The sequence below is a fragment of the Tachypleus tridentatus genome, chromosome 7, assembly GCF_004210375.1.
Source record: "Tachypleus tridentatus isolate NWPU-2018 chromosome 7, ASM421037v1, whole genome shotgun sequence".
In the NCBI taxonomy this organism is placed as follows: domain Eukaryota; kingdom Metazoa; phylum Arthropoda; class Merostomata; order Xiphosura; family Limulidae; genus Tachypleus; species Tachypleus tridentatus.
Genome location: NC_134831.1, coordinates 14,911,299 through 14,931,216, shown reverse-complemented (window position 1 = coordinate 14,931,216; position 19,918 = coordinate 14,911,299). Strand labels below are relative to the sequence as shown.

The 19,918-nt window shown below is 35.6% G+C and overlaps 1 protein-coding gene across 1 annotated transcript in view; it reads right to left on the bottom strand.

The window, feature by feature from the left end:
* LOC143255178 (transcription factor Sox-8-like) overlaps positions 1 to 6,575 on the bottom strand; it is a 44,985-nt gene extending 38,410 nt beyond the window's left edge. Inside the window, exon 1 of the mRNA XM_076510432.1 lies at positions 5,813 to 6,575. Within this exon, the coding sequence (XP_076366547.1) occupies positions 5,813 to 6,216 (404 nt within the window). The 5' untranslated portion in view covers positions 6,217 to 6,575. The remainder of the gene's footprint in view (positions 1 to 5,812) is intronic.
* Between the last annotated feature and the right edge of the window lie 13,343 nt (positions 6,576 to 19,918).

The window sequence follows — 19,918 nt, the reverse complement described above, 5'->3', positions numbered from 1 at the left end:
TAATCTTTATAAGCCCATGGCTTTTTTCCAGGTCAACATATCATGAATGGTTTTGGCTTCATGTTTGTTTTGCCCCCCACTAGTACAACGGTATGTCTACGGATTTACAACGCTAAAATCAGGGTTCGATTCCTCTCGGTGGGCTCAGCAGATAGTCATTTATGACTTTGCTATAAGAAAAACACACACACTCATGTTTGTTTTCATCTGAAAGTTGTCGAAGTTCAAAAATTCTCCTCTTTTGATTAACTATCAATCAGATTGGAAAACGAAATTTTAGTTTGAGTTGTTTGAAAGGGTCAGTAGCTAACGTTGACCACTAGGTTTCTTCGTTTAAAGGTTGGTCTTGGTTTTGAATAACCACATTATATTGACTTCACCTCATGCTTCTGAACACCTTTTCAAATAGTATTTAAAAAACAAAATATTAAAGTACATGCCCCTCTTATTAGGCCTGCATGACCAGGTGGTTAAGGTAATCGACTCGTAATCCGACGGTCACGGGTTCGAACCCCCGTCACACCAAACATGCTCGCCCTTTCATCCGTGGGGGCGTTATAATGTGACGGTCAATCCTACTATTCGTTGGTAAGAGTAGCCTAAGAGTTGGCGGTGGGTGGTGATGACTAGCTGCCTTCCCTCTAGTCTTACACTGCTAAGTTAGGGACGGCTAGCGCAGATAGCCCTCGTGTAGCTTTGCGCGAAATTCAAAACCAACCAGCCAACCATCTTATTTATGAGCTTCTTGGGCTGGGAGTGGTCTTAATGAGCATAACGGGCTTGGGATCGAAAGGTTCAAGAATGAAGCCTAAGTATGTCGCTTAGATGCTGCAGTTTCATCTGTGGGAGCATTATAACTGTGAAAGTCCGTCTCGGTCGGTGTTCGTCTAACAGTAGCCAGAGTTCGTGCTGCCGATTGGATGCCTGTGTTCCAGTACTGCCCCTCCCCCCAGTGGCACAATGGTATGTCTTTGGACTCACCCTGCTAGAAACCAGGTTTCGATACCCGTGGTGGGCAGAGTACAGATAGCCTATTGTGTAGCTTTGTGCTTCATTTGAAACAAACAAGACTTTCAGTACTGAACTGAAGGCTGTTATGTCTCAACATTGAGGTTTCTGACCTGATTATTTAGTCCATTTTTCACAAAATATATTCAGGTTGAAAATACGCAATACCAAAATACCAATATTTTAATTTTTTGTCTTCAAATATTTGATTTTAAATAGATATATTAAGAGTTACCTAATGCCTTCACAGGTTCTCCAAACGAGAATAAAAAAACGTTTTTGATTTTAATGTTTGCACTAAGGTCATCTATTTGTCACATAAAATTAGCTCGGTATGGTATGAACTTTCAGTTTTATTATTACTTTGCTTCTTTATGATTATTATATTGTATTATATCGTTATTTTAGCTTTTAACGGCTCTCGTAATGGATTTACGCAATAATGGTTCCGTGAAACAAGAGTCAAGAACGAACACAAAGCATTCGTGAATAGTTAAGTGATCCGTCGAAAATATCACTTTGTCTTCAAATTGGAATGTAAGCGTTTTTATATGTGCACAAACGTAACTGAGTTGGAACAAGTTTAATTGAATTTTTGAAATTACAAATAAAAATTGTTTCACTTACTTTTAGCTTATTTTGAAAACTTATACGTTTCTCAAAATTTCAAGGTAAAGCTTTTTGTCATGATTTACTAAGTATTACAGAAATGTATCTTTAATTTGTAAATACTTACGAAAATGTTACAGTTACCAGAAGAAGAGTTATCTTATTGGGACTTACGTCCTGTTAGCTAGTATCACCACCAGGGGGCTAGCATGGATCGTGAGATCAGGGGCTGTGTAATTAGCAGGATAAGTTATCTTATTGTACATAAACCGTGTTAGTTGGTATCAACACCAGGGGTCTAGTGTGTATTGTGAGATTAGGGGCTTTGTAATCAGCAGGATAAGTTATCTTATTGGTATTTAAACCCTATTAACTAGTATCAACACCAGGGGTCAAGTGTGTATCGTGAGACAATGGGCTTTGTAATCGGCAGGATAAGTTATCTTATTGGTACTTAAGCCCTGTTAACTAGTATCAACACCAGGGGTCTAGTGTGGGTCGGGAGATCAGGGTTCTTAAAATCCTGCTAAATGATAAAACTATCTTTACAATTATTACAGGGCTCTGAAATAACATTTAACATAGATAAATATATACATAGTTAGCTAGATAAATAGATGGATTTTGCTTTGTTTTCTTACTTTGACTGAAGAAATTGCTCACTTTGGTTTCATCCACTTTGCAGAATTATACAGATTCTGCAATTAGATTACGCTGCAATTGAATTATCAAATTCCATAATACATTTCTATCTAATTTCATGGAAAAAAAGGGATCTTTGAAATAATTCCGAATTTTAAGATTTGGGATCCAACTTTTAATAATGTTACCGAAAATTAGGTGATCTTAAGATGTATCTTCCTTTTTAAAAAAATGATGTTAGCTCTAAAGTGGAAGAAATATATTTAACCTTTGTGTTTGACCACTGCTTCATCGCCTCATTTGGTACATCGAAGACCATCAAATTTTGATAGTTTTTAAACTTAGGTCACAAGTTTTGAGAGACCAAAGGATTAAGATAATTAAAAGAACAGTTCTCTAAATTACAAGTTTATTTTATAGGAGGGTGTGTAGTCGGAACGTTTAGTTGCATGCCCTATCTTCAGATAGGACAAAGTTTGAACGCCACGTTACGTAACGATTGCATACAGTGCCTGAAAATTATGTGAATAAATTTTTTAAACTAAGTAAAGAATCCTCTTGACATGATTGTCGGACACTTATTTATGAAATATAAGACATTTAATTGCTAGTTTGCAAACTAATGCAACAAATCATGATAGAACACGTCATTTAGCCAAATTCTTCTTCAGAATTTGTTTTATGATTGATTGAGCAATTAATAACATTATTTCATTACGCATGGCCAGGTGATTAGGGAGGCTTAACTAGCAATCTGAGGGTCCCTGGTTCGAATCCCCCGTCCCATCAAACATCTTCATCCTTTCAGCATGCGTGTGGGCGTTATAATTCTATAGTCAATCCTACTGTTTGTTAGTAAAAGAGTAACCCAAGAGGTGGCGATGATGACTAACCGCCTTCCATCTTGTCTTTCACTGCTAAATTAGGGACGGCTAACGCAGATAGTCCTCGTGTAGCGTTGCGCGAAATTCAAAACAAACTGTTCACAAAGTCATCGCTGTTATTTTTAACACCGCCTCACAGAACTAACGTTTCAAGAAAACTGTCATTAAGTTAACCAAATAAATAAACGTTTTTCCAAACAATGTGATGGTTTATATATATGTATATATATTAGCTTTACTGAATACCATGAGTAATACTATGTAGCTGTTAGTTTTCTTGACGAGTTGGTGGAACAGAGAGATACAGTACATTCTAGAATGTTTTTTGTTTTTTCCCGGAGTAGTTATATTTATTAAAATAAGTTTCAGTACAAGCTGCAAAGAGCTGGAAAAGTACTCTATAATCTCACTCGCATGCACATTTGTCAACAATTTTTTGCATCTTTACATTTGATATTCCATGAAAGATATTCGTGTCTTGGTGGGTTTTCGTTTTGTTTAAATTTATTCTTCGTGAGAGAAATGCATGGACTGTGATATGATTTTTTTTAAAACTTCAGTAATTGTTAGAGTAAATTGTTTTGTTTGTTTGTTTGTTTGGGAATTTCTCACAAAGCTACTCGAGGGCTATCTGTGCTAGCCGTCCCTAATTTAGCAGTGTAAGACTAGAGGGAAGGCAGCTAGTCATCACCACCCACCGCCAACTCTTGGGCTACTCTCTTACCAACGAATAGTGGGATTGACCGTCACATTATACACCCCCACGGCTGGGAGGGCGAGTATGTTTAGCGCGACGCGGGCGCGAACCCGCAACCCCCGGATTACGAGTCGCACGCCTTACGCGCTTGGCCATGCCAGGCCCCTGAGTAAATTGTTACACTTTCAACATGGTTATAGGTGTAAGGAAAAATAACTTGCTTTCTTTTTCCATTCAATTTAAAGATCTTTCTGTTGCAAGCCATAGTTTTCAGTTATTACTTTTATATTAACTTGCGTGATTTTAAGAGAAAATATTTTGCTATTCTGTTTAAATTTTCTAATTGAAAGCCAAAATACTTGCACAACTATTAGCAAAGTGATTTTGATATTTCTTGCAGCTTGGACGATTTTAAACTACAGACCTTTGCTAATTCTCAATTTGAACGATTGTGAGTTAACTTGTCCTGCTGTTTACATAATTGGGTCGAACTTAACATTGAAATTTAACTATTTTGAAAGAATAGACATATTTACACCATTCGCTGTGTTTTTGTCAATACATTTAGTCACGAATATTAACTTTTTACGTTTTCTTGTATTTGTTAATTAATTTTCGTTTGTTTATTTGTTGATAAGGGCAAAACTACAAAATGGGTTATATGCTATTGTCTACCGTGGGGAATCAAAGCCAAATTTTAGCGTTGTTAATCAATAAACTTGCCATTAGCCCATGGGGAAATAACTCTTTCGAATCCATGATTTGTACAGCCTTGGGCTGAACAAAACAAACAATTTTAAATTTTAACAGACTTTCTGTCATTTTTGCATTCTAAAATCTTACGTCAAGGCCATCTATCGGTAGGAGTTTTTATAGCCTTTGAAAATGTCACAGGATTAGATCGGATTCATCGGAGGACTGCAAGAGCCTTGTTGGCATTTAGAATTTACTCACACAACTTCAATGGTTAGTTAGTAAAGTTTATTACACGACATATATATTTTGTATCTAGTAAAAAGTTACGTATACTTGAAAAACAAATTGAAGGAAAGCCAGATTTAACCCTTATATTAATAACGAGATTAAAAATAACGAATTAATAATTGAACCTGATGGTTAAGGTATTTGACTGGTAACGTCTAGGTTGTGGGTTCGAATCTCTTCACCAGACGTACTTTTGCTTTTAAGCATTGGGGCTTTATAATGTGACGGTCAATCTCACTCTTAGACATTAAAGAGTAGTTCAAGAGTTGACAGTGGGCGGTAACGACTAGATGCCCTTCTTCTAGTCTATCACTACGAAATTATGGACGGCTAGCGAAGGTAGCCCTCGAGTCACTTTACGCGAAATTTTAAACGAAAGAACAAGTAAAGCAGTTTAATGCCTTGAGAATGTTGGTCAGTGCCAACTTAGATTAATTTGACTACTTTATTGAACTTTTTCGTTATTTTAGCTAAATGTTGGACGGGGGCGTGGCACAGTGATCAGCGTGTTGGAGTGTGTATCCAGGAATCTATTGTTCGTGCCCTGCTACTTCATTACAACAGTCGCTTTCCGCCCTTTTGGGGCTGTTGGTGCGTTATCAGCGTAACGGTCAAATAACACTATTCGTTTAATGTAGCCCAAAAGTTATCAAAAATACTTCCTGTTAAAATACTGAGTTTTTTCTGGTCTGTCAGTTCCGAATCAAGAACTGCTAGCGGAGACAGCCTTTTGGTAGTTTATTTCGAGTATCTTATAGCAACCATTTGATCCTGATGGTATTTTCTTGAACTGAACTTTGTTTTGTTTTTTATTTCTTTAAGTTGCATACATTACTTACAAATATTGCAAAATATCTTTCATTAGCTTTATTTAGGTTTAGGAATTATAAAGGCAAATAGATAAATAACACAGACTTCGGAAGCGACCTTATGTTTCCTTGATATCATGAGAAGAGTGGACTCGAAAAATGCTACTTATGTAACTTACCTCCACAGTTTTCCGAGAGTTTTACTGAGTTCAGCGTTGTGTAAATGTGGGTACTGGTCTGCCAGTTTCCTCCTAGCGGCCTGAGCCCACACCATGAAGGCGTTCATGGGTCGTTTCACGTGAGGTTTCCGCTTGTCCGAGCTGCTGGGGCGGGTAGGGGTTGGTACGAGTGTCCAGTGGTACCCTTGGAATACGCGGCTAACAGCGTCACGAATAGTCTGTGGAAAGCGTCCGTTTTCACTACCTGAGTCTTGTTCACTGTCTTCGGCGTCCAGTTCTGACCGTTCGTTGTCCGAGTCTAGTTGTTCGTGCCCATTGACCTCAGCTTCATCAGAGAAGGACGTTTGTTCAACCGAGTTGGAATGGTCACAACTATCCGAATCGGAAGCAAGAACTTGAGACATCTCGTTGATTCGAATAATGTGAAATAAAGCCAATAAACTGGTCTTTAGTCTAATATCTTTTCTCTGATGCTGTGAAGTTTTCAAACCTGTACAATATGCCTGTTAACAGAATAGAATACACGTTTTGTAGGCTACCGGTAGGCCTAATTAGGTCCACGCCTCCCTCAGCACAACCTGTTGACTCTTACGCCATCTGCACCCAACAAGGGAGTTCGCTAGTTTGTGTGCTTCAGCGTCGCTTGTTCGCGTGATTTCTGCTCGAGGTCCCGCCTTTTCTGCAGACAGTCTGCTCACAAAATGCGTTACCAAAGAGCGGTGAACGCAGCGCACACTTCTGTGGGAACGAACCCTGATCTCCGCCCCACTAGTTTGTTCTTAAAGATAAGTGTCAGTCGTGTTTTGCCACGCCCCGTACTCAACAACACTCGGCGACGTAAGATTGCCGAGAAATTAATATTATTTACGAGCGAAGACGTCAAGTATATACGACTGTACATTTTAGAAAAAAACACACAACAAAAACATAAAATCTTAAAACTGTCGAATTGTACAAGCAACGTTTGTTTTTTATTTTCATAAAAAATGTTTGACTATCTCTCTGTGAATAAAACTGTTGTATTTGTAGCACTAACAATTTTTTCCCAAAGATCAGAGGTTTGGTTTGGATTTCGCGCAAAGCTACACAAGGGCTATCAGCGCTAGCCGTCCTTAATTTTGCAGTGTAAGACTAGAAGCAAGGCAGCTAGTCATCACCACTCACCGCCAACTATTGGGCTACTCTTTTACCAACAAATAATGGGATTGACCATCACGTTATAACGCCCCCACGGATGAAAAGGCGAATATGTTTGGTGTGACGGAGATTCGAACGAATCGAGTGCCTTAACCACCTTGGCATGCCGGGCCTAAAGGTCAGAGGTGAAAACTGCTATTAATAATGCAGTGTAAAATAAAGGACAATTAATGTAAAAAAGCACTGATCGAACATGATTGTATATGCGTATATTTATCATAAACATTATAGGCTTACGGAACTGGTCCATTAATAGGCGAATTAAATGTAGGCGTACTCAAACTGTGGCCTGAAGATTAACAGTTCGCGACCCCTTACCGCAAAATTACGCTTTGAGTACCGTGGTTGCGTTAGAAAAGTAACAGTCAAATCCCACGATTCGTTCAAACAAACGTACCCCATAATTGGAGGTTGAAGCCGTTGACGAGCTGCATTCCCTCTAGACTGTAATTTCAAAACCAAGAGTTTTCCAGTGGCACAACGGTGTGTTGAAAGACTTGCAACACTAGATACCCGGTTTCAATATCGGTGCTGGTCAGAACACAGATAGTCCATTGTGTAACTTTGTGCGTAATTACAAACAAACAAAATTAGGGGGCTTGAGCGAGGTTCTAAAACAAAAGAACGAGCTTTTCGTATCTACTCATATTTTCCTTTTTTTATCGTTAATAAATCGTGTCAAAACAACTGAATCGAAATGTTAATGTATTATTTCTATAAGCTTCTGTAAAACTAATCATTCGATATTTTTATATCTTTTAAAGTTTACTAAATATTGGTATAAAAAATACGCATTTTTGGACAGTTGGTTAACAATTGGAAAAAGAACAATATGTCCGAAAAAAATTAAATTAGTCTATTCATAAATAGATAGAGTTTTATATATATATACAGAAATAGCTTTACGTGCGTGTATTATCTATGTATTGAAGCGGAATATATATATACTCGTAAACATTTGTTGAACATTCGAAGAATTAATCTCTTTCCCCAAAAATGAACCATTCTGTAGTATCGTAAGATAATGCATGCTGTAATTTCTGAATTTTTTCATCAAAATTCTAAAAAAATAACGCAGAGTTACGATATTTTCTTTTTGTTTTGTACAAGTTGTTGTGTTTTCCAAAGAAGCTAACGTACGCTCATATAAGGGTAGTATCGTATGATCACTTTAAAATGTTCAGCGAATGACTGACTTGACAGAACGTGGCTTTAGGTCAGTAATGAGTCAGTCTTTTTCAAAATGAGTTATCTTTCAACGCAGTGAAAGAAGGGTGGTGATACATGCTATGACATTCTGTTCGACAACCTTGCTTTTACGTAATGAATGTATAAACAAAAATGAAAGACCTCTGCCGAAAAATTTCTTTGAACTAAAATACGAAAAGTGGTGTCTAGTTATTCGCATTCTGTTATCTGATGGTGCTTTACAGTGGAATTGAATTTCACTTGCAGTATTACAACTTACGTATACAAAGAGATGAAGTCCTTAAGCCTCTTCAGAACATTTAAGGAACATTTTCATCCATCTTCAACTTATAATACGCTCACTGACAAAGTTTGGGTATCCTCAATTACGTCCGAGTGTTTCCATTTCTTTTTTATTGTATACTTTTCACATATAATTTCTGACGGTTAACCATTCGTACTATGACTTTCGACTTCTTAATTATAAATTATAAGGCTGACTCTTCTGTGGGTCATTCGTTAAGTATGTACAAACGACTCAGTTTTTTTGCATTTTCGTATGTAATTTCTGATGGTTAACTATTCATGCTATGACCTTTGACTTCTTAATTATAAGTTATAAACCAAGTGGGTGGTAAGATCATTTAGCGTCATGAAATTATTTTTGTATGTAATAACGTATGAAAAATATATAGGGAAAAACGGTTAACGCATGCATTTTAAGACTTGAATCTGAATTAGTTAACTATTTTCTACAATAAAAACACTTTCCTCACCTTACAATCGATCAGTAGTAAACTCATAACACTAAGGTTTGGGGTTCGATTCTTGTGTGGTGGATACAGCGCAGTGTAGTTTTGCACTTAATTAAAAAAAGATCCAACAATAACCACATAGTTCAAATAAAAGTAACTCAGATTGTTAGCGATTTATCATATTTTGAGGGAAAAAATTATATTTGGTTTTCAGCTGAAAGTTATTGTAAACGTTTCCAAAAGAGTAGTGAACTTAAGTATCGCAGTTTGTTTGTTTTATAGAAAGCAACATTGAGCTGTCTTCTGTGTCCACCGCGAAGAGCAGAACCGCGTATTTTAGCGTTTAAAGTCCCTGGACTAACCGCTGTTACACCGGAGGACAAACATTGCAGTACATCATCGTAAAAATGCTGCGTCTCTGTTAATAACTTGGCCCGGCATGGGTTAGGGCGCTTGACTCGCAATCTGTGGGCCGCGGGTTCGAATCTCCGTCACACTAAACATACTCGCCCTTTTATCCATGGGAGCATTATAATGTTACAATCAATCCTACTATTCGTTGGTAAAATAGTACTCCAAAAGTTGGCGGTGGGTGGTGATGACTAACTGCTTTCCCTCTAGTCTAACATTGGTAAATTAGGGATGGCTAGCGCAGATAGCCCTCGTGTAGCTTTGCGCGAAATTCATAAAACAAACAAACAACTGTGAATATGTCATATTTGAAGCAACGTATTACCGACATTGTTTATCAGTGTTAGCTCTCGTTAGGTGATCACCATAGACGTTTCAATTTCTTAGACGTGAACTAGTGGTCAGTGTGCTAGTACTGTGAATCTGAGAATTCCATGGCTCGCGTCGCTTTGCTGAAAAAAATGTGTTTCGCAATTTGGGACAGTAACTTCGTTATAAGAGTGATAGTAAAATCCCACTATTCGATCAGACAGAAGTCGTCCAAGAATTAGCTGTTTACGCTGATGGTTAGCAGTTTTCCTTCTAATCCATCGTTTTATTGTTAGGATTGTTTAGTATTTGTTTAGCTTTGTATGAAAACTCTCAAACAAAACGACTGTTTTAGGTTTACAATGTTGTTCGAACATAGTATGGTCTTTAATTGTGGAAGAGTTCTGAATAAAAGAATTTTCAAGAGAGCTGTGTTTTATTTTAATGTACAGAAGGTCGAATAAAAAAAGAAATACTTGGATAACAGATTAAAATTGAAATGAGTTTCCACTAATTTACTGAAAAACGTTATAGAAATGGAAGTGATTTGTCGCAAAAGCAGTAAAAGCTGGAGAGGCAAACAACAGAGACCATACCTTCGCCACGCAGCGTTGATTATATTCGGCTCTCAAAAAATACGGATATATGTCTATATCCGTCATCATCAATGAACACTGACTATTTTCGACACATGCCCACAACGTTTTATCAAAATCTGACCATATTTGACTCAGTTATAGAACTATAATAGTGTAAAATTCGGTTTCGTGTTTTAAGACAAGGATATATTTTTAATTTACGTGACGTTGCGGTAATTTTGATCTTCAAACTTATCAATTCTAAGTTAGGTCATAGTCAAAACATATACCAAATTTCGTCCAAATCCATTAAGCCGTTTTCGAGAAATCTTGTCAGCAAACACACACACACACACAGGAATGAAAACATAACCTCCGTTAACCATCAGTGGCGTGGGTAACAAGAGAGAGATACAGGTATAGTTAAAAAAAATATATATATATATAAGCAAGCACAAAGATTGAAATATTTTTGTGAAACAAACTATTGGATAAACAGATAAGTATACGTGTTTATCGAGCAAAGCCACAATGGGCTATCTGCTATGTTCACTGTAGGGAATCTAACCCCGGTTTTTAGCATTGTAGGTTCGTAGACTTACTGCTGCCCCATGCAGGGTTAACAGATGAGTAAAGAAGCGGAGCTGTTGATAAACAGCTACATGTACAAATCAGTGATATATATATATATGTGTGTGTGTGTGTGCCTCTCTTTGGATTTACACATTCAGGTGAGTGAGTGGTGCTCAAAATCACAAGCTGATAGACCTAGCCTTTTACACATGAACTGATAAACATATGAAAAGTAATTTGGACGAATAAACAGGTACAATTTTAAGTTCTTTACTCATTAGCATGCTTACTTGTAATATACCTAAATCTATGATCAGTATAGGTGCTATCAGTGTTGTACAATATCCAGATACATAACCTGCTAAGTAGCTAATTTTGTAGTACCAAGAATTTTCTAAAATGTACAAGTAATCTTAATAGATTAACAGTTATGATGTCGTTTATGGTTAATTTATTTAAATCCTGTAAAATGTCTTGGTAGTATATTTCACAAGCAGTTAACAAGGAAAGAGCATGTTAATTCTTTATTTAAGAATGGATGAACCAAAATAAACTGTGTGAGGAAAATTGTCAGTAAATATGGTAGATGTACCAATAAACTATAACCAAAATATATTATACAAAATATTATTTATAAAAGTACTATATAAATACGTTTGTAGTTCGTCGTCAAACGATAGTATTAATAATTTAAATATTGGCCTGGCACGGTCAGGTGGTTAAGGCACTCAACTCGTAATCTGAGGGCCACGGGATTGAACTACCTTCACCACAAACATACTCGCCCTTTTTAGCCTTTTTAGGCGTTATAATGTGAAGTCAATCACACTATTCGTTGGTAAAAGAGTAGCCCAAGAGCTGGCGGCAAATAATAATGACTAGCTGCCTTCCCTGCAGTCTTACACTGCTAAATTAGGGACGGCTAGCGAAGGTAGCCCTCGTGGAGGTTTGTGCGAAATTCAAAATGAACCAATTTAAATATTTTACAAACTATTCAAACCACGTTTAAGAATTGGTACAAAGTATCATATATTTAATACTTAAAAAAATTTACATGAACAGATTATTATTTTTATTGAAAGAAAAAATTAAAATTTTTAACACACAGGTATTATAACAAAAATAATAATTCTTGCTTTGTAAAATAAATTATTACGAAAACCTATTTTAGAAGATGTAACATACTTATCTCGCCTTTTGGTCTATATTGTTTTAAAATTTGGATATGAATGAATATGTAAGTAAAGTTTTTAAATGTTATATATATATCCACAAGATTAATTTAATTATTGTATTTTATTCTAGTAAATGAATTTTAATGTTATTATAATTTTATTTAATAATTTAAAATTCACATATACCTTGTTTCTATTTGTAAACTGATGTCGGAGGGTCTTTGTGCTTGATACATCATTCCTCTTGGATAGGAATAGTTGATGTCGTTGACGCCGTCATCTCTTGTGTGTATCACCAAGAGCTACACGTAGCAGAATTTTAATAGTAACCAGTTTTAAAATGCAAATTTTTAATATTAAAAATAATATTTTAATTTGGATATCACATTACTACTTCATAGACAATTAAATAGGAACGGGCTTACGAGTAGTGGGAAAGAAAATTTGATAACTGAACTATTTAAGTTGGTCATGCCGATATACATATATACCAGATGTACTTTATCAGAGCTTTCGAAAGTGTTATATTTCAAGAGTAAATACAATCAAAACTACGAGTAATAAATATTTTTCATTTCTTGATTCTAAACTTCACAAGTCATGCTGTGTTACAGAACGACTACTCCTTCTCGTGATTCATGGCATGCGCACGTTTTACTGACATCGCGACACTACAAATTGGAACATTAAACGTCCTTTATGTAACATTATTTTAATGCCTACTGACTATCTAACTGACAACAACACTATCGGAAAATGAAACCTTCTCCAAAAGGTAAACGTATAAATTAACTGTCAGATTGATGGAGGCCAGGATTAACTGACTAGAAAGACAATGAACAGAAAATTCAGCAGCTATATATATATAACATATAGTTTATTGGTACATTAACTCTCCTTTGAGTGGAAAGATAACTGATTACCGGGGGTGTAACACCTAAGTCATGTAATATTATATCTCTTAATAGAATTGTGCAACAACTCAGCAACGCGAAGTAAAGCCGTCGTTCAAGGTTTACTCTTGAATATCAATAATTTGGACTGTTGATTTAAGGACCCATCTGTTAAAGGGTAAACAGGTAGAAAGAAAAGAAATTAGAAACGTTTACTGTAGTTTAACAAATATGTTTCGTCTGAGGTTTTTCAATTGCGGTATTTTCTACTCTAGAATAAGTTGTGGTAACTGATCCAAGAACTATCACTACTATACAATATGGTTTATGTACAGTAAAGTTTTCTAGTGTAATACCCTCTAAGGGGAATCGTGTACTGTGGCTTATACGCTAACTTCAATAAGTTGTGAAAATGTCCCTTTAACCAGTTCTTTAACGAGTATACTCTTTTTGCTATTTGACTAAATTACAGGCTATTTTGAAATGGATTTATTAATAAATAATAAATGTCGTGGTTACTTGGTTTGTTATAACTAACGCACGTGATTGAGAGGATATTTATTATTTTGTATGTCTATTGAATGCTCACGAAGTTAGTGCTACAGATACAATTCTGCCTAAGGTATCAAACACCCGTTTAAAACGTTAAGATGAAATGATTTTCATTCGTAGATAACAGAGGAATTGAAAATAACTTTATTTAGCTCAACGTGTCTAAGTATTCCAGTTTACCGTGTACCATTGTTATCCTATTACTAGTATGCTGTGGTACGTATACCTAGTACAATAATAATATATTTGTCAAATAAAAATAATTTTAAAACTTGTAAAATGATGTCTACTGTGCAAATGACTATTAATCCCATGAACCAGCACCGGTACAATATACCCATATTGTGTGTATTATTAGTAACCTGCTAGTTACGTAAAACAGCCTTTTATAATAAATAACATTTTATGGGGTCGTTCATAAATTACAGAAAAAGGAGGAAAATTAAAATCTTTCAAACTTAAACAACTGTTCTTATACATCAGAGATAGATACACAAGGAGACCTAAATGTACAGGTGTTTATTTGTTTTGCTCGTTAAGCACAAGGCTGCATCTTGGGCTATCTCCGTTGCTTCCATCGCAGGGATCGAATCTCAAAACTAGCTATATAAGTCTTGAAACTTGTCACTAAGCCACTAGTCTCGGATTGTTGGATTTCCTGATTATCGTATCACAACATTTCTGTTTTGGGATCAAATATTTGGTGACAGATAATTTGTGTTTTGTGTAGTAGCGTAGCCAGATTTTCCAGGAGAGCAGAAAACTTTAAAACGGGGGTGGTAATGAGTTAAAAAGTTGAAATTGATCTAACCGTTTAATCAAATGGTCGTTAAAGCACATCAAATTAAATGTTTTATTCTTGTTTATTAAGTGAAACAAAACGGGTTTGTTTTATGTAAAAGGTAAAAAGTAACATGTGGCCAATGTGTCCAGATTGTCATGGGGTCCAGCCCCTCTGGCTACGCCTCTAATTTCTAGTTGACCTTTTTCACAACATTCTATGAAAAAGTATCATTAAACAATAATCGCTTACAATAAAAGTGAAATTTAACCTACGTGAACATTGACAAAATATTCGTATAGGGCGGTGTTTCTTAACCCTTATTGAGTCACGGACCTATTTGAAAGCTGTGGACCTCTCTTAGAAAAATTTACATAAACAGATACGTACACATACATATACATAAAATAATGGAGGACCATGTTTTACGGTCCCACTTAAGCCCTTCATGGACTTCGGACCACCGCTTAAGAACCCCTGGTGTAGGGTTTCCCACTATGGTCTTCATTGTGTGGTCGAACATTTCAAGAAAACGCAAGATGTCGCTGTCCACAAACATATCTGTATGCTACGACTGTACTTCATGCTACACATGCACACGTGTTCTTAGTTACACAAGTGAAACACCGATAGAGATCAGGTTAACGAACATGAAAAGCTCTACGCGATCCGTCAGCGCTTCTTGCGCTCTACACCAACTTCAGTTTTTGGCTAAAACAAACAACAACAACGTATGGGGGTTGCCGGAAGGGGGGATTATCTTGGGCAAAAGGACTTATGCAGCATCTAGCAAATACAGCCAGTAAATATTCAAATACGACTGTATATAGTGCGATACAGAAAATAAATTTATTTAAAAAAAAAAAGCACGATTATCTCATATCGTTTACTGTTTCTGTAAAATAATACAGGCCCGGCATGGCCAAGCGCGTTAAGGCGTGCGACTCGTAATCCGAGGGTCGCGGGTTCGCATCCCCGTCGCGCCAAACATGCTCGCCCTTTCAGCCGTGTTGGCGTTATAATGTGACGGTCAATCCTACTATTCGTTGGTAAAAGAGTAGCCCAAGAGTTGGCGGTGGGTGGTGATGACTAGCTGCCTTCACTCTAGTCTTACACTGCTAAATTAGGGACGGCTAGCGCAGATAGCCCTCCAGTAGCTTTGTGCGAAATTCAAAAACAAACAAACAAATAAAGTAATACATTACAAAATATTGGATGATAATCTCTTGCAAGAAGATAATGAAAACGACGCCTCCTGACTGATTAATATAAGATAAATATATGTGTTTATTAATGATAAACTTTACCCTTACCTTTATGTCCTTATCAAAAATGTAATGCTTTTTCAATTTTTGCAATTTGCTCTCCTACTGCTAGTCCTGAGAGGTTTGAAAGCTCTGGCGATTTTCCACCAGAATTAGCGAATTATAGGGAGAAAAATTGGCAGGTTAGGCTTAAACTCATCTGATTTCGTTATCAGAATAGATGTGTAGTACATTGTTTTACACGTTAGGAATGTACAATATCAGAATACGAATGTTCACCCGGTCTCGATTTCCGCCTCAGCAAAAGCCTCGTGCAGCGTGTAATTTAGCTTATCGTCAACTCTATCTTTCAACTCCTACTTCAGACCAGGAGACTTTTAGTCTCGTCTTGCTGACAAAACCTCGCTCTGAACTTTGACACGATAATGTGAGTAAAAACGGATGATAACACTATACACGCACACTGCACAAAATCTGACTTATGAGTATTAATTTTCATTGTGAAAAATTTAGTGTTTTTATAACGTTCTGGGAACTTAAATTGTCTCTACAAAGTTATTTGTTCGCTGGTTTGTTTGTAATTGTTTGTTTATTTTTTTTAAATTTCGCGCAAAGCTATACGAGGGCTATCTGAGCTAGCTGTCCCTAATTTTGCAGTGTAAGACTAGAGGGAAGGCAGCCATTCACCACCACCCACCGCCAACTCTTGAGATACTCTAAACAACGAATAGTGGGATTGACCGGCACATTATAACGCCCCCATGGCTGAAAGGGCGAGTATGTTTGGTGTCACAGGGATTCGAATTTGCTACCTTCAGATTACGAGTCGAGTGCCTTAACCACCTGGTCATGCCAGGCCATACTGGATGTTGTAGTTAGAGTAAAGTGTACTCTTCAGTTAAACCGACTGTTTTAACACAGGTTATTAGAACCATTGGCACATCATGGCGTAACTGAATTAGAAAGTCGGGAGGGAGAAGGCAAAAAAAAAAGCCAAATCAACCCAACATAGTTGTTAATAATAGTGAATTTACACTAACCCCCTAGAAAGTAGGGAGGGAACCGTGCTCCTTCTGCTATATGTGTCAGGGTCTTATAAATTAAGCATAGTATACTTAATACTGAGCAGTCGACGACAAAAACACATTTCACATTTTATCTAGGGAGTACTACGACACGTCTCAGTCAACAAAGCTATTTGAAACGTCCATTAACGGGACCTTCTATATGTCATTACGTCATGGGTACGCGAAGTGTCTCCCTCTCTCGGCAAAATTGTTTATACTAACCGTCGTTGACGTTGGGTTGGTGTGAACATTTTTAGTGCCTTTTTCTTTTTTTTTATATATGAAAATGCCTGATGAAAATAGTGAATAAGGAATATGTTTATTTGTTTTTAAAAAACACTGCAGTTCGTCTATGATGTAGTCCTTTAAATTGTTTTATTTACGTCTGTGATGTAGTCCTTTATATTGATTGATTTACGTTGCTACAAATAAGAAGAAAGACATTTTGAGGAGTATTATTGTTATTTTTCACTATATAAATATAGTTAATTTTTCATAACGTTTTTAAACGTTTTTCAGAACGCAACGTTCTGAGACATGTACAGGCTTATACTTTGAAAGCATTTGGTGTAAACATTTATTAAATCTGTCATAGCTTCATTTGTTTATAAGGGAAATGTTAACCCTAATTCTAAACTGTAAATGTATGTGCCATTATTGAAAATATGTCTTTTTGAAACTTTTGTTATAAGTTCTAATATGGAAAAATATTGTTCAACAACAGAATTTAGCTTTATAAAATCTTCTATTTAAATATTTGGGTTATTTCTTCGAATGAGATCAACAGCATGGCGAATGCAGTTCACTCTTCGAACGTTTCCTATGAAGTATTATCAACCAAACCTAAAACGTCAAGGTCGCACTAACGGTCAAGAACGTGGTTGTGAATGGCGTTTAGAAATGGGTGAATAATATGTTGATGTTAGTTTCAGATCCCTGTTCATTCTTATCAGAGATCAAATTCTTAGACGTAAAAAAGACATTTACAACCTAAATCTGTAAATCACTGTTCATAAATCTGAAAATTTGAAATTATTCGTTCGCTAACGTACTTATTGATCGATACAAAAAAAGAACTTAAGGAAATCAGCATAGTCACCTGCATGTGCATTGGTCAGGGGATGTGAAGAATGTGTAATTTACAAAACAAATAATGGGTGAATTACACTCTAGAATAATAGTCTTTGCAATAACTTAGTTTGAAAAAACGGATGTCTGTTCGTCTGTCCGTAAAATCTTGTTTATGAAGAGTTTTTGTAAATACTTTTCCACTATGAATTCGAGACGTTATACTATCAGAATAATATAATATGTGGAAACGAATATCTGTTCTTCGATTGCGTATGAACACATAGAGGAGAAAAAAACAATACTTATATGTATGTATTGGTGTAAGGCTTAGTAAGAATGGTTCTAATGAATATATGTTAATTGCTGTTATTTGTTGTTAAAAGCTAACAGTATATTTTACTATAACAAACTTTTAAAATCGATTTTCATATAATGCTGTAGAATCAAAATTAATTTTAAAAGCCAGTTTTTCAGAGTATTGTTTGTCATTTTGTGCTAATAAAAATGTGTTATATTCTCTATCTTAAAGAGACTGCTCGTGCAATAAACGTGTTTAAACATGTTATTATTTCAGTTTCTAATAGGTTTACTCCTTAAGTTTCAAAAATGTTCCTTAGGAATTCATTGTTCTGTTGAGTTCTCATATTTCTCTTAATAAGTGCAAAAACATAAACGTCTAGTTCAAACTACAGAAGGGAAACCTCATAAAGTCTTTCTATTGTTAACAAGGACTTAAACATAAATATATAATTCAAACTATAGAAAGGGGACCTTATAGACTCGTTCAACTGTAAACAAGTGCACAAACATAGACGTTTAAATTCAAACTTTTAAAGTTTGGATGAGTAGTCACCGCATGAACATTGCCGTATATCGTTTTAATTTTAAAACAAAATCATAGAAAGAACAAATCTTAGTGGTCAGATATTCGACTTGTGTGGTTAGCTGAGAATGCGAATTAAAATATCACAACTCTGATTATTTTGTTGAATTTCAAAACATTCTACTAACATATAATGCTGAAGAGAAATGGTTGATCTTATAGTTTCAACACATATTGCACACTTTGCGGAATTTGAACACTGAAATAAAACATTTAGTACTAAAATAGAACAACTAAAAATATCTAGGATTTTTTTATTTTTTAAAGGTGTAAATACCAAATTCTACGATCCTTTCAAAATTCTAATTCCTTCTGCATTTTGTGGACAGGTTCAACCCCTTACAGGTTGTTTGTGTCTTTACTTTCTTCTTCTTTTGTTTTTCCGTCTTTTTTATGACAATTAATATTTGTGTTGACCTTCCGACAAGTATAGAATTCATAACCAAACACCATCCAACACGTATAAAATTGATTATGAAACACCTTCCAACACGTATAAAATTGATTATGAAACACCTTCCAACACGTATAAAATTGATTATGAAACACCTTCCAGCAAATATAAATTCATAATGAAACACTTCTAAGAAGCATAGAATTCATATATAAAACATCTTCCAACAAGTATCGAAAGTGATAATAAAACACCTTCTAACATGTATGTAACTCATAATGAAACACCTTCCACAACAATAGAATCCATAACGAAACAACTTTCAACAAGCATAGAAATCATAACGAAGCAACTTCCAACAAGTATAGTATTCATAATGAAACTCATTCAAACAAGTGTAGAATTCATAATTAAACACCTTCTAAGAAGTACAAAATTCATAATAAAACACCTTCCAGCATATGCAGAATTCATAATGAAACACTTTTTGACAAGTATAGAACTCATAATGAAATATTTTCCAGCATGTGAAGAATTTATAATGAAACATCTTTCAACAAGTATAGAATTCATAATGAAATAACTCCCAACAAGTTCAAAATTCACAATGAAACACTTTCCAAGAAGTGTAGAATTCATAATAAAACACCTTCCAACAAGTACTTAACTTATAATGAAACACCTTCCAATACTTATAGAATTCATTGTGAAACGCTTTCCAATAAGTATAGAATTCATAACCAAACACCTTCCAACAAGTATAGAATTCATAATGAAACACCTTCCAACAAGTAAAAAGGATTCATAATGAAACACCTTCCAACAAGTACAGAAGTCATAATGGAACACCTTCCGAAAAGTATGGAACTCATAATGATACACCTTCCGAAAAGTATGAAACTCATAATGAAACACCTTCCAACAAGTATAGAATTCGTAATGAAATATCTTCCAGCAAGTGCAGATTTATAATTAAATAATTTCTAATAAGTATAGAAATTCATAATGGAACAC